At 35.8% G+C, this 16,640-nt stretch overlaps 2 protein-coding genes across 2 annotated transcripts; both read left to right on the forward strand.

Moving 5' to 3' along the window:
* Positions 1-800: 800 nt before the first annotated feature.
* Positions 801-3,093, forward strand: LOC111407009 (ENTH domain-containing protein C794.11c-like). Its single transcript, XM_023036349.1, has 4 exons — positions 801-920; positions 1,237-1,359; positions 1,449-1,610; positions 2,340-3,093. Exons 1-4 carry the CDS (start codon positions 817-819, stop codon positions 2,710-2,712), a joined length of 762 nt encoding a protein of 253 aa, XP_022892117.1. The 5' UTR covers positions 801-816; the 3' UTR covers positions 2,713-3,093.
* An 8,855-nt stretch (positions 3,094-11,948) lies between these two features.
* On the forward strand, positions 11,949-16,634 carry LOC111406015 (carboxy-terminal domain RNA polymerase II polypeptide A small phosphatase 1-like). The gene is made up of 4 exons (XM_023035179.1): positions 11,949-12,545; positions 14,315-14,443; positions 14,545-14,665; positions 14,754-16,634. The coding sequence occupies exons 1-4, from the start codon at positions 12,207-12,209 to the stop codon at positions 14,837-14,839; spliced, it is 675 nt and encodes a 224-aa protein (XP_022890947.1). The 5' UTR covers positions 11,949-12,206; the 3' UTR covers positions 14,840-16,634.
* The last annotated feature ends 6 nt before the right edge of the window (positions 16,635-16,640 follow it).

Consider the following 16,640-nt stretch of genomic DNA (forward strand, 5'->3'; position numbering starts at 1 on the left):
ACTATATGAATATCTTCTTCCATTTCTATATAAATCGTCTTCTATTATTTAATTTTAAGTAGAAATATATTTTGAATGGTTTCAAAACTTTCAATGTAATTAGTCGTTTGTTTCAAACATGAATTTGTTCTACTGCCTAACATGTATGCAATTTCATATCCAGTTGGGGAAATTGCTGGTAAAGTCGGTAAATAGGCACAATTATCAATGCTATTTGATTGCAATTTGAACAATGGCTTCAAGCAATTACAGTGAATAAATTTGTTAGAGGGAGGGTAAATGAGACATTTCAAATGATTTTTAGGTTGGTTAAACTTGACTTCAGATAATAGTAAACAAGTTTTAAAATATGGTGTTGATAAAATTAGGTAAAAGGAATTAAATTTTATTAACCCTATACACACATGTATACTGTTATCAAAATCAAATCGAATGACGTGTTCGATATATCGAATTTAATATGAACTATGGAGAAATAAAGACGTTAACAATTCCAAACGTGTCATAATAGTCTAACTAAAACACAAAAACAGGAAGGATAGAAATCCTAAGCCGAATTATTTAAAAATAAAAAATAAAAAAATTGAAATTCTATTCTCGATGTTTCTGTTCAAATCTTGAATATTCTTTAGTCCAAATATAACTCATCATATTATCTGACAATTTGAAAAGAGTAGTTAGATAGATATTTGTTATGCTAATGCAGTAGTTATAGTTCCAACGTCATGTGGACTATTTCTTCCTATATACACTCGAATTTACATATATAAATTAAAAACTTCCTTTGGAATTACATTTCATTGTTTCAACATAAAAATGGGATCTCTCATGTATGAATTCAAGAAGCAAGCTTCATTCTTCTTGAAAGAGAAAATCAAGACTGCAAGATTGGTTCTCACGGATGTTACTCCCGTGCAAATGTAAGTCCTCACTCCGTCACTTAAAAATTTTATTCTTTTATATAAAGATTCGTGTCACAAGATGTGAATTCAATAAATCAGATCTCGACAAGACAACTAAGGTAAACTACTACCCTGACACAATAGTGGATCCGTCGTCAATATGTATTATTTTGTGGATTGGTATGTCTTTCTTTATCCGGGGTTTAGAACGGCCTAAGAAGAAATATGGGCAATCGTGCTTAGTTTGTTGTTTTTGTTGTTGTATTATTTGATTTTTACGAGAATCCCTGGAATATAAATTCGAAATCTTGTGATTTTGGATTGGGGCATGCAGATTGACAGAGGAAATAACAAATGGAGATTCAATGGCTTCAAACACGAATGCCATGAGATTAATATCACATGCAGCCTTCGAAGTGGATGATTACGAAAGAGTTGTGCATATTCTGCATGAAAGGTTCTTTTCTTGTCCACAATTGAATTCAGTAATTTTGTGTCTTAATTTGAAGGAACGAAGAATTAATTCGTTAATTTGTTTTGGTTAAGGTTGTCCAAATTTGATATTTGGAACTGGCGAGCCTCTTATAAGGCTTTGATTTTGTTGGAACACCTTCTTACCCATGGACCACAAAGAGTGGCAGATGAGTTTGAAAGTGATGAAGACATTATTAGAGAGATGGCAAATTTTCGATATGTAGACGAGAAAGGGTTAGTCTTAATTTGTTATTCGCCCTTTTTTTTTTTTTTTTTTTTTTGCGTGTTGCGTAAGTGTTAAAAGGAAGAAATTTAATACATTATGGGGAATCACCTTATCTAAAAACATAAATTTTTAGAAGAGAGATGAATTCAACTCAACCTCATGTTAAATTACCACATAAAAAACTAGAACGGATGAAAATTTACTTATTTATATTATATCTTGAACACGTCTCTTCTCTTACATGTTGAATTCAATTTTTCATTGAAGACTTTGATGCTCGGGGAAGGCTTACATGCTAACAAGTGGAGATACCCGCGAAAACCAAAGGACTATTTGCTCTTTGAGGAAAGAACCATGCTACATGTACCAAATTTTTTTTACCTAATCCCTTACCGACTACTAATGATAGGGGGTGAGGACCACATTTTGAAATTTTTTTATTCACATGAGTCTCACGTGCATGTGATTAGGCGTAAACAATTTGGTACATATTTGGGTGTACAAATAGAATTATTCTCGGGAAAGAACAGATGACACAATATTTTTGTATCCTCTAATAACGTGGAAACAGTCCATCCAAATTCTTAAGCTTTCGAACAGAATTGTCATAAATTGGTAGAGGTGACACTTGAACTCATGCCATACTAATTTTTTTGTCTAAAGTATTGTACTTTTAAAGAAGAGATGAATTTATTTGTATTCGTATTTTCAACACGTTTTGCTTCGTGAATATGCAGGTTCAACTGGGGATTGAGTGTACAGAAGAAATCTGAAAAAATTCTGAATCTTCTTGAAGATAGGCCATATCTCAAAGAAGAGAGAGCAAAAGCAAGAAAAGTAACATTTGGAATCAAAGGCTTTGGAAGTTTTAGCAAGTGGCCTGCAGAAGGGGGTCTGAAAGAAGCCAGTTTTGAAAATTATTTGAGATCACAATCTCTCTTCAATGGCCATTATGAAGAAGAATTGGCATCAAATGAACACACCAATTTATTAGCCATGGAAAAGGCTGCTAAAAGTTCAAATACAGTGCTTGATTATGTGGTAGAAGAGGACCATCCATTCTGGGAGAAGGAGCACCAGACTAGAGTCTCCCTACTTTCCTCGGTATAATGAAATGTCATCGACCAACCAACCTGTCGGGTCTTTTCGTGTTGTTCATAAGTTGGGAGAAGGTATGTTCGTCCGGTGGGCCGAGATATTTGTTGAGTAGCAGAAACTAGTAATTGGAACTTGTCTAATATTGGGGTTTGGATGACTATATATGTTTCTTTTTCTGAGGGTAAACATAGATGTCTTGTACTCCTCGTACAATAGACAATAGTTTGTTGGTGTTTGATATGGGTAAACTCAAGCTAAAACAAGTTCATGGATTGCATTTTATAGGTAGCCCCCATGTTTCTTCATGTGAAATTTTATACCGATTATTTGAAAATCACTTCTTCGATACACTTATTTTTCGTTTTATAAATATGTTGACGAGATTTGATTTTATAACATTTGTGCACTATAATATCTTGTGGAATCACCTTATTTTAAAATTGAAGCTTTTAGATGAAGTTATATTGACATAGCGATTGTGTTGAGCCATATTTTTTATGAAGAATGCATTTTGAAATAGTAAATTGATGAAGAATGTGTGACTAAAAAATAAGAAAAAGTTCTGGTTCTGCATGTAATATTATTTTATTGAATGATACATGACTGAAAAGAATAGAGAAAAAAATATATTTCGAAAATAAAAGGAATCAAACAAAGGTGTAATGTGATCTACACAGAGAATAAAAAATGGACTGAGGACAATGGTAAAAAGGGCGTATGCTCAAGGCCTACTTCAATGGCGAATTTAACTAATGAGATTTCCACTTTACGAGCATTTGCTCGGCTAAGAATGTTACAGATGAATTGATCACATGAAATGGTCATGAGATATGTGTCGAATGGATTGATCAAACAAGTGATTAAATTTTATTCAATCGTGACAAATAAATATACCCCTATTTTAAGAGAAAATTTTGAAGTTTTTCTTCGTTAATTCCTCTATTTTTCAATTTTATTTTGATTTATCTTCTTTGTCAATTGCATACGATCTAACAATTTTAGATTTAACAGTTTTATTGAGGATACAAAACATTACAATCTATGTTATGATACGTTTATAATGAAATAGGTTTCATGTAGACATGAAAAAATTTGTTTCCAACTTGGCTCAATTATAAATAAGAATAGAATCCATATTATGATAAGTAATATTTTTTATAGAACTTGTCTTAAGGAACTTGCTTCTACATAATAATAATTATATTTATATTGCCAAAAAAAAAAGTATATACGATATATTATAATAACATTTTAATGTGAAATAAAATATTTATTTAAATTTGTTTGGGATTAAAAATATATGTTATGTTACATTAGATTTTTAAAATGACTCACATATTTCTAATATTAAGAGCATTTTTAAGAGACTTTTTAAATATGAGATATTCTCTATTTTAAAAAGTCAATCATTAAAATCATGTTTTAAGAGACTTTTTAAATTAACATTTTAATTTAGAACACGTGTTTGGCTCTCAAAATTCACTCCATATTATTAAATGCATTCAAACCGTTTCTATGTAGGAAAATAATAAAATAATCTCGAGGAAGACTAATTAAAATAAAAGAAAGGAAAAATAATAAATATTTTTTTGTAGTAGTAAAATTAATAAAAAGTTTGTTGAAGTACTTAAAAATTTTAACTTTTTAAATTTATAAATGTTCTTTAAATGATAGAATATACTCTTTAAAATTGAAGAGTTTTGGAGATAATCTAAATACATATATCTATGACTTTTATCAATATATCCATAGCTTGAATTTGACTTGCTCTGAATTATTTATTAATATACTTCATACTTTACCTCTATTCTAATTGCACTAAGATAATTGGGTCAAAACAATGATTTTTATAAGGAAAATGCTGACAGGAGCTTGACAAGGCTCCTAACAAGCACCTATGTGGCGCCTCCTTATTGGGGGCCAAATTGACTGCAACACCCCTTTGTTCCTATTTCATTTTACACAATTGCCCTTCAATATTAACAAACCGGTCTCCTTCCCTGCACAAACCCACTCCCCCATTGCCTTCCCTCTCCAGCGATTCAGTGAACCCAGATCTGGCGAAGAGAACCGAAGTTGCATATCGGCGGTGAAAATGTTGCTCAGCCCAACGGTGCCGGTTGACCCTTGTGCGAGGCCACGATCGAAGTCCTCCCCATCTTCACCCGACGACGCCTAACCTTTGGGCTCGACTTCACAGTCCACCGGTGCACCAACTTCCTGGGACTCCAATCTGCAGCAACCGAAAATGGCCTACAACGCCGGCGATTTTGGCTATTACCCTGAAACCATGGTATGCCTTCAACTCAACTGGTTCCCCCTCCCCCTCCGTGTTGCATCCCCACCACATAGCTATTGACGCCTGTACGCACCTCCTACGTTAGCTGTTGCCGCCATTCACTCAAATCCATAGACAATTATTGGTCCCAATTTTGTAGTAGTACAATTCATTTCTTCTCTGTTTCGTATTTGCAAAACGGTTATGTCTATGCATTTGTTGTCTTGCTGTGATCCACCGGCTGCAGAGTCGTGGCAATTGTTGCTTTTGTGCTTGGAAATAAATGCATTGTTTCAATTACGGTAAAAGTGGAACTAGCAAATGCCCACAATTTTCACGTTGTTGCCCAATTCTTCGGCTTCGCAGGAAGAGACTTGACGTCGTCCTGAACTGGTCGCTTCTGTTATTCTTTACCAACGTATTTCAACTTTTTTTTTTGTCGACAGCATCTAGAGTATCCTCCCTTCCTCCTGCATTGTGGGAAATGGGTTGTGCTAAACTTATTGACTAGCATTGAGATTAGTCTTCCAATTTTGAGTGACTCCATTCAACATAAGTCTACCTTTGACGGACACCGTTGCGTATGTTTCTATAACCGTTGCATATTAATGACGAAACCTGTAGTTTTCAAGTATGTTTTTATCAATATCATCTTATTCCGTACAGAGAGGAACATCTTGGAATTGTTTTGCATAATTTGCATTTATGTGTGTGCAAAAATTCTGTTTTTCAGTTCACAATATTAGTTTATATTTCAAGCTATATATATGAATCCTTCTCATTAAAATAAGTATTACCAAGTATTCATGTCTGGCTTCACGCTGTTTTATATACAGTCACGGCATAGAAGCTCATATTGCTAGCATTTACTTGAGCTTTACAGTTACAGTCTTACACTATACTGAAGAGCTGCCACAGTACCATTACTTCACACTTTGAAGCTCATATTGCAAGCAACTACTTGAGCGTTGCAATTACATTATTACATTGAACTGAAAAGCAGCCACACTACCATTTCATTCACACCTTCACACTTAACTTGTGTTTTCTAACAAGCTCTTACAACTCTGATGTTCAACATTTGTGCAGAACTACACTACACAAAATCTGGACTCCATGCCCGTCGCATCATCGAACCCGAACATGGAAAACAGGCCAGAGCCCGCAAGTGTGCTAGATGCGAACCTCGCGAGCAGAAGATCTTCATGTCGGCCGCCGAACACGTCACTGCAAAGGTACACCGTCATGGAAAGTGCTTCTCTTCAACAGGGTGAGAGCGATTACGCGACTTGTTCAACAAAAATGCAGGGAAGAACTAGACTACGGCACAGCTGAAAAACCATTAGGGTGCTATGTGCACGGACCGCAAACTACTTTTTGAGCTGCTCCAGTCGACGGGAATAGCATGTGGTCTAAGCACCGGGGGCAGAATTGACGCTCCGGAATGGTGGTGGAAGCAGAAAATTAAGGTAACCACACAACCCCAAAGACAAGTTATGCTATCTTGCTTAGAAACGTTTTGACATTTGGAAAACTCGTTAATACTTTCCTAATGCTCCCGTGTTCGATTTCAGGAGAACCCCAGGTATGGAAAGTTCAAGGACAATGACAACATCGAGATCTACCATAAATATAGCCGTCTGTTTGGAGGAAGTTGTGACTCCATGAAATACGCATTGACACCCACGAAGCTGTCGCAACGTGGTTTTGACTTGGGCGCCAACTTCGACTCTGATGATCCGAACGATACGTTACCTATCAACACCGAGACGACAGATTCGAGCGATGGCCCGACTCCAGGAAGAGCGAGCTCCTCAATGAATATCTCTCGAGGGCGAAGCGACGAGAAACGTAAGGAAAAACATGCAAAGGGGAAGCAAAAGAAGTTCGGGGCGAGGGAGGCTTCTGAGTCAGTGGACAACCTCGCTTGTGTATCGAAGGAGATGGCCTCGGCGATCCGCGCAAAAGAAGAGGGGCGTATGACGCTCCACGAATGCATAGATGATTTGCTTTCGACTGGGCTTGTCGAAGCCGGGGATGAGTTGCACATGTTCGCGTTGTGGTTCCTACGAAGCTCCGAAAATCGTGTTGCGTACAGTGCTGCTAAAACGCCGGAGATGCGCTACAAGTGGATCGCGTATTGTTTTGAACGCGACAAAATGCTGGGTTCTGGGAGCCGGTGATCGTGCTCAGACTGTTTGTGTCGTTGCTTTGCCTTCGTTTTAACGCTTTATAAATTATCATCGTTATTGGTTGTTGTAATAATACTTTGATGTTCGCCTTCTTGTTCGCACGTTTTACGCACTACTACCCTGTGCGCTATGTATTCCTTACTGCTGCATGTAATGAAAATATCTGCATCTGACACGTTTTCATGCACGGCAACACCTATTTCATTCTCTTGTACCCGTGACTGTCGTAAATGCTGTCAATAGCTCGGGGAGAACGAGAAATTTCGAGCTGAAAAACGTTGTGCCCACATACACAACTATTACATATTTTCAGTAACGTATGTGCGTACAACGCGTAACAATTCAAAACGTGCTAGAACGGCATACACTGTAAACTTTCATATTAAATAATGATGCACACATTATTTATGTAAAGTGCTTATTCTACTGCTGCAACATAGAGAAATATACTCGTAGCTGTACGGAATCACTAACTGATGGAGAAAGATGTTCCTACAGGGGACTCAATTATTATGTAAATTTACATAATTATACCCCTTATAGTTTGATGTGATGGCATTGCTCATGGCAGATACATAATTTTGGACATAAATAATTGCGTATGACATAATCCACCTCTGCCCAAACGCTGTCCTCCTACTCTGACAAGTTCAGACCAAGGTCAATTACTATAGGAAATCAACTACTTATCCCCATAGTTAATTGCGTAGCACATAATGAATCACTGCCTAAACGTTGTCTTCCTACTCAGACAAGTTAACACAAATGTCAATGACTCTACTAAAGCAACTAACTTTCCCAAATAATGCGATCGCGTAGACTCCGTAGTTATGAACTTTGTGTGTGTTGCAGCAAAGATTCCCCGCGTGGTACAAGGCATATGTCGCTTATGTTCTGCACCTTCTGCAGGCATGCTAGTGGTATCAATAATTGTAAACACACACTGTGAAATGTTGAGTGCACGCATTGCAAATGCTCCTGCTATAAGAAGGTTATTCCCCTAATTGGCGAAGTCGCAGGTCACGCATCTATAATCCGAATTACAGTTGCAAGTTGACGTTGAGGAGTAAAGTGAATTGAGTTTTGTGGCGGCCCTTCGTTTATTGGAGATGACGGACATGTTCGGTTCGCAGACGTTATCCGAAACCGACTGTGACATCGTGTCGAACTCCTGTTCGGACGACGGTTCGGACGAAGACGTACTTCATCACTTGGAGGCGGATATGGTGGTGTGGCAACAATATTGTCGTATCGCGAGCGAATGGTGCGCCAGTACCTCATGCAGGATCCGGCTCACCGTTACTTATTTCCTACAACACGAAGCGGCCATATCTTCATATTGCAGAACATGCATGTGTATCCTCAAACATGCTATCAGGAGTTTAAGATGTACCCTCCCATGTTCAGGCACTTTGTATACGTGTTGCGAGATCGCTATGGATTGGAAAATAGTACGAGCATCGATACGTACGAGCAGGTCGGAATGTTTTTGTGTATAATGGCGCATGGGAAAGGATATCGCCAAGTGCAAACGTTGTTTGGACATTCACTGCAGACCGTCGGCCATTATTTCAAGCGTGTCCTTCGCGCCGTCGTTGCGCTGGCAGCAGACATGATCCGGCCTCATGAAAACTACAACCGTGGCGCCGGAAGTCATCATCCTGATCCGCACCGATATCCGTTCTTCCAGGTACGTTTACGGTGCTGCACTTTGTCTCGGTGCTAAAGTAAAAATGTACATTATTTTTTTCGCGTACTTGACATGCGTTGACAATGGACGGCGCAAGATTGTATTGGAGCTATCGACGAGACCCATGTGTGGGCAGTGTTGCCACGGCGTAGAAGAATTAACTTCATAGGCCGAAAAGGGGTGCCCACTCAGAACGTCTAGGCCGCGTGCGATTTCAACTTGTGCTTCACATTTGTGTTGCCGGGAAGCATGGGACCCACGCACGACAGCCGCATACTAGCCCGCGCGGTGCATAGTCCGGACATACACTTTCCGGAACCGGCTGACGGGAAATATTACTTGGTGGACTCTGGATTTGCACATCGGCCGGGGTACATGGCACCGTACAAGGGGTCGGATGTACGTTACCACTTCCAAGAATTTCATGATCATGGAGGCGGTCGACGTCGATTTCGTAATGCATGCGAGAGGTTCAACTTTCATCACTCATCATGTCGAAACATTATTGAGCGTGCATTCGAAGTTTTGAAGCAACGATGGAAGATTCTGGACAGGATGCCTAGTTATTCATATCGAGCTCAAATCGCTGTGGTCGTGGCAGCAATGGGAGTCCATAATTTCCTGCGGTGCAACGGACAGCTCGATGAGGGATTCCATAGGGCCGAAGAAGTCGAGGTTGATTTACCCGATGAGGAAGACGAAGTAGCAGCGGAAGAGGATGCCGTTGCGGACGAGAATGCAACATGGACCCAGTTAAGAGATTACATAGCGCACACGATACGTTGACTAAGTGAACGCTACCTTAATGTTGACTGCCGGTATGAAATTGTAAATTACGAATGGAATGCATTTTGGAATTTGTGAATTTGTCTCGATGCAAAAAACTCATAAAATATTACTCTCGTCAAAATCACGCCCTGCAATGAATTTCATTTAATGTGGAAAGACGTAACGATTTTTCTAATTTATTCACATGACATGAATTCCATTCCAACGTGGAACGACGTAAACATTTTTTGTATTTATTCACATGTGAGCAACGGCATTTTCCATGAGAGGGGCAGTACCGTCATTTTCATAAAGATGTAATTGTCTTCAAAATTCGGAATTCAACATTTGCAACCCTAGTGTCAGGGACTGTCCATGAAAAAGAAACATGGCTCCCATGTGCCCTCCATTTTTGATTGAAGAAAATGAAAGGTAACGGAAGAAAATGGGGCTCAGACACAAGCCTATTGAGAATGTGTGGTTAAAAAGTGAAGTCCTACTTAGGTTTCATTATAATTTTAATACATTTTTTCCTCTCATCTTTTTAATCACATATTATCCAACCCTTATTTGGTATAGATTAAAATTCAAATTTTAATTCAAGCTAAAGTCAATAATTAATTTTAATCATATATTTCATGAGTTCCACAACTTTTTAATTACACATTTCATTATTTTTTTTTTATCAAAATCTAAAAAAAAATTAATTTTAATTCCTACCACGTAAATCCAAAATTTTTCTTTCTTTTTTTAACCATATATTTTTTTAAAAAATCATCATTCCAAAACATATTTTTCCCAAAAACACATTAAGAGCCTATTTGACCCTAATTGCTTCCTAAAAATGTATTTTGAAATAATAAATTGATAGAGAATATGTGGTTAAAAAATAAGAAAATATTTTAGATTTATATATATTATTATTTTATTGAAAAATGTGTAGTTGAAAAGAAGAAAGATTAAAAATGTATTTGGAAATAATGGAGATAAAACAAAGGCCAAAATAGATCCCAAACAATGGCTTAATGTGTGAATGTGTAGTTGAAAATAAATATAAAAAAATAAATTTGCTTTTCTTTTTCGTTTGTTTCAAATTATATGTCGCTTTCTTTGTTGAGTTTTCTAATACGCTCCTATTAAATGTGCTTTATTATCAACAAATATGATCAACTACTTTTTAAACTATTATTCGATATATATATATATATTTTCTTAATCAATGTAAAAATAAAAATATTTTTATAGGACGAATGTACTAATAAAATTAGTTTGATCCACACACTATCATTATAATAGAAATTTTACTCTAATTATAGGAATAATTTGCTATCTCCTTGAGTGTATTTAAAGCCTATAATTAATTAGTTTGATTTTTTTTTTTCACAATAATTATGATAACCTTGCTATATGTACATCAAATTTTATATAATGGATTACATAATGTCACATATTATTATATTATTTGTAAGTTTAAAACATAGTCAATTTTTTCATCTAATATTTTCATTCCATATCATTTTATATAATTCTTTATATATATCATTTTTATGTACAAGTAGTATAATCCTTATTATATTATTTAAATATGTCATTCAAAAGCATGTCAACATATTTAGCCCCTGATTGAGCTCCATTAAAAATATATTTTGGAAAAAAAAAATTGTTGTAGTAATTTTTTTTGGTGTTATTAGAAATAAAGAAAAATTTTAAATTTACGTATAATATTATTTATTAGAGAATGTGATTGAAAAATGAAAAGGAAAATGACTTTTTTTTTTTTTTTTTTTTTTTTTTTTTTTGGTAGAATGGAGTCCAAATAAGGGCTTATGAACCATAATTTTTGCACTTTTCATGTTGAGCCTCATTTTTTCATCAAAATATATTTTTTAATAGTTATATGATATTATTTCAATAAAATAATATTACATATAAATTTAAAAAAATTTCTTATTTTTTAACAACATATTATTCATCGTAATACTATTTAGAAATATATTTTTTTTAAGAAAAATGGGCTCAAACATCCCCAAAATTTAATAATAAGAAAGACAAAAATTAAAAAGTAAAAAGGAAAAATATATAGCCATTTGGTAGCCATTTTCTTCAAAATGTATTTTTCTCTCTCTTCTTTTTAACCACACATTCTTCATTAAAATAAAATTACACTCAAATCAAAAAAAATTTATTATTTTTTAATCACACATTTCACATCAATTTACTTTTTTTAAAATACATTTTTATAGAAAAATGTCTATCAAACACCTCTATAATAAAATACACTGTCTACCTATCATTTTGTTACTGTCACTCTTTATACGCGCCTACACACCCTCTCCCATTCATCATTTTCGTTACCTCTCTCTAGACATCACCGATACAGCCACAGCCTCCATCTTGATTCTTGACCACTCGTCTCCTCCTCTCAGTAAATCTATCTATCTCACAAACACAGCAAAAAAACAAGAAAAAAATTATATATACACACAGTATTGTATTGAATTGTACATTTGTACCCCATAATTCCCTGGCCAAGGTAGAGATACAGATTCCAAAAAATAACTAGTATTATTGTATATTTATGATGGCGGAGCTGGCGGCGTCTGAAGTTTACGCGCCACGTACAATACAGCTTTGGAGGGCACTCTTGAACTGGTTGGCCTTCTTCTTCCAGATCTTCGCTCAGGTCCTCCGGGGAACTCCTTCGTTCACTCAGGTCCTCTCGTATGTCGGCCTGCATCACGGCTCCTTGCTGTCTCCTCCTCACGCTCCGCCTCATTTTAAGCCTTTGCCGGTAGTTGAGCTGTCGGAGTTTGGAGAAGACCCACCTTCACCGCCTACACACCCACCCCTGGCCTCCTCTGTTCCAATAGCCGGTGGAGGGAGGGTGCTAGTTGCTTCGTCTTTGGAGAAGCTAACGGTATTTTCTTTTAGTTTGAGTTGTGAATTTAAATTGGTATCGATTTGATTAAAGTAGGCATAAAGAAAAATGAATGAAAATTTTGAGTTAGTTATTGTCATGAATGTGACTAAGAGATAATGAATCTCATATTTAATGGATTGTGATCTATTACTATAATCAAGGGAATCTGAAATCCCTAAACTTAAAATTCCCAGAAGCCAACTTGAGTTCGGAATTGAATCAGTTGGAATCTAGATTCAGCGAATAAAGGATAGACTAGCCATATCAAGGTTAAAAAGCTTGCTCTTGGTTCTTTGTGTCAAACTAAACGTTGCCACCAATACTAAATTGTCCTGAAGACATGGTTGGTTGCTAAGGTTGGACATGTTGAAGAAGATGGTGTTTTTAATTTATAAAGCTTTGAGAAAGAGGTGTCAGCTCTTTGAGGAAGTTAGCATCTAAGGCTAACTGGCTAAGAAGGTGTGACTCAGAGTGTGAAGTCCAACAGTAAAAGAACTAGAATAGATGGATAAATAAGCAAATTCCTATACTGCCAATAGGCTGGAGAATGAGAATAGTGCAGGCAAAGCCCAGGTAAAAGGGACCAAAACTGGCACTAAGTGAAGGTGCCAGATCACACTGAGAAGAGAATAAAGATGGACCACTTGGTCGAGCTACAAGAATTATAGTGGTGATGGTGGTCCGTTGGTCAATGCATAGAGAGAAGGGATACCGTCTGCTGACTGACAGGAAAGCGAATATACTGCATAATATTCATTTAATTAATATTGAAATGTCTAAAGGGGCCAAAGATTAAAAAAATTCAGCGGGGAGTACGGCACTAGGTGGTTTGCCAATGAGTAGAAGTGATGGCAAGCTTAATTCAATGTGATTTAAAGCTGCTCTGTCACCATATTAGATGAAGAAAGATAGGAAACTTATCTTATTTTTTTATATATTTCTCTATTCCATAATGACCAATATTTATACTTGAGCAATAAAGATATATAAAAAATTCAATTGATATTTCATGGGATTATGTTTAGGAGATCCCTTATTTTATAGTATTGTGTAAAATTGCTACAATCAAAGGATCATTAAGCACCTCACCTACATCTGATGATGGAAATATTAAGTGCAGGATTGACTTTATGAAGTGCTTGAGTTGATTTTTCGCCTTTTGATTCAATTTATTTAACTAATGCCATAGAATGTAATTTCTGCGATACGGAAGTAACACGGCATTTTTTTTGGGAAATTTGCATGCCATTTCATTGCGACTGATCCATTGAATTTGATTCTCTTTTAGTTGACCAGTGACTCCAAGAAAAAAATGTGATGTATATGAGGTGGCTGGAGACCGGAATAAATGGAAACATAAAGAAACATTTTTATATAATTAGTCACACATGTTGGGGATATGGCCTTATGAAATCAATGAATTGCAAGAATACGGTCTTCTTTCTCCCATGCACGAGGGGATTAGAGGTTGGAGGATTGGATCAAGGATAAGATTTACCTGTCAAATAAAATAGGGAAAGTTAGATCAGATGATGGATTACTAAATCTAGAGTGAGTCATAATGAAGACTTTTGTAGTGAGTCATAATGAAGACTTTTGTAAAATTTTATCTTGATATAAGATAAACAACTAAATAAATTCTGCAGAACATCAGAAGAAATTGTTCATCTCAAATCGTTATTAGGCTGACAAAGTTTTTTCTGTCTATAGATGCTTAATTGCAACATAAAATTTCTTATCCATTCTCACCCATTTACTACGAGCAGGTGGTTCTTGACTTGGACGAAACTCTGGTCTTTGCATATGAGACGTCAAGTTTGCCTGCTGTGATACGTGCTCGGGCCACTGAAGCTGGTTTGAAATGGTTTGAACTAGAATGCGTCTCATCTAATAAGGTTTGTTAAATATCTGTCAGACATTAATCATAAAGTAAAAAAGTCTACGGTTAATCTTAACATTTCATATCCCTTTCACCTTTTTTCCATGGGGCTTCAAGGAATTTGAAGGCAAACCTAAGATCAACTATGTGACAGTGTTTGAACGTCCTGGATTGAAAGACTTTCTAGAACAACTAAGTGAATTTGCAGATCTTGTGTTATTTACTGCTGGACTTGAAGGTTTTTCGATTTTCCACAACATCAGAATTTTGTTTATTTCTATCATTATACATGTTCTTTAAATATTTTATTTATTTTATTCTTGCAGGCTATGCCAGACCACTTGTTGACAGAATAGATGCTGAAAATCGATTCAGTCATAGGCTGTATCGGCCTTCAACAATTAGCACGTAAGTGTAGAAGCTTATGTAGTGTGGTGAATTTGTATACAGTACTCATGCCATTTTTGCATGTTCCTTACGGCTTAATGTCTTTGATGTATTCAATGGCAGCGGAGGTCGGGTGGTCTTATATTCTTTTCTTTATACAAGACTCATTAATCATTAACAAGATATCTTTATATATTTCTAAGATGTATTATATTTGACTAACATGAAAGATAAAAGAGAGAGAAATATAAGTACAATAGTCAGGAGATACACTAAAGCATCTACTATTATTCATGCTGGTATACATGTCTTGCGGTATTATAATAACATCAAAGACATGAACGACCTGTCAACTTCAGCGTTTATAGCCCTCTCATTAGTCATAATTTTTGAAACAAATATTAGAGTGAATGGGGTTGCTTATAAGCATTTTTAGGGGTTGATTACAATGCATATAAGCAGAAAATGTTTAATATCGCTTATAAACACTAGCTTATATTTATAGGAAATTCTTTTTGACAAATTAGTCTAGCCTCACGAAAATATTTTTGGACATTTCATTCGATAGTTTCTTCCAGTGCCAAATGGCAATTGGGAGAACTAAACATATATTTTTTTTTTTTGAAAGCTTTTGTTAATTTTATATCTTCTTTTGTAATCTTAGATTTTTGAACTAGTTTCTATTCTTTTTGTACTCTGCTTATTGCACAATTAGATAATTTTATTTTATTTGAGTTTTCAGTGGTAGGCATTAGGTTTGGACCTCTAGCAATAAAATTCAAATAAACATAAGATTGACTCATCCTTCCTCTTATCTCTCTTTTATTTATTTATTTTTTTTTTTCCGCTGTTGAATCTTGGAAGCTAGAATCCATGCACTAAGTCACACCGTACTATGTTTATATGTTGGATAATATTATGTTGTTATGATTGGCTCTTGGTAGAAGTCTTCAACTCCCCTTTCTTCCCCTCAAAATAATTTCACATAAATAGGGCAGTCCATTTGAGTTCAAGAAAGGGGAAGCTTGAATAAAATTACAGTGTTCATAAATTATGTCAATCGTTGCATGTGGCCTTTCAAGATCTCACGTGAATTTCTGAGTTTGGTACAGTGTTCGAAGAATTATTTTCTATTCAAGGTCATGTTGGAAAAACAATGAATTCTTTGTTTTCTTACTTTCTGGAATAGGAGAATACAAAAGGTCTTAATTTCAATTTTTTTTTTTAAGACTATCTAGATTAAGTTTGCTAGCAGTTATTTTCAATTTCCAAATTGGAAGTTGGATTGCTAATAGAATAGTACAAGTCTAAGTTGAAATATGACTTCCATTTTTATTCACAATCACATAAATTTTGTTATTTTTTCCCTCTTGCATTGCATGATGCATTTTGTCAGGGTGCAACATGCCTATGAATTCTAGGAATGATTCCATGAAAATCAGTTCTTTCCTCATCTTCTTTTCATATATTTTCCAGAGTCGAAATCTCTAAACGTAATAAATCTGAATGGAATTTTGCTGTGCACAAGCATTCATAACCACAAGCATTATGTAGCTCATATCTTTTCCATAAAAAATGTCTCCTACAACTTCCACCCTGCATCCAAATGCAAAGCAGAAATACCGCTGCTGATCATATGTGCACCCCATACCACCAGGCAGCATAAAGAAAGCTTTTTTTATGCTTCAACGACCAACTCCATCAGCATAGTAGCTGAGTAGCTGAACCACCATAGCCAACGGAACTTCCAGAAATGTATTGTCTTCCACACGACTTAAAATTTCAAGTCCACTTTTAGAGTTAATTTTTTTGTTTCTGGGGTGGGG

Source organism: Olea europaea, chromosome 12 (genome assembly GCF_002742605.1).
Source record: "Olea europaea var. sylvestris chromosome 12, O_europaea_v1, whole genome shotgun sequence".
Lineage (NCBI taxonomy): Eukaryota > Viridiplantae > Streptophyta > Magnoliopsida > Lamiales > Oleaceae > Olea > Olea europaea.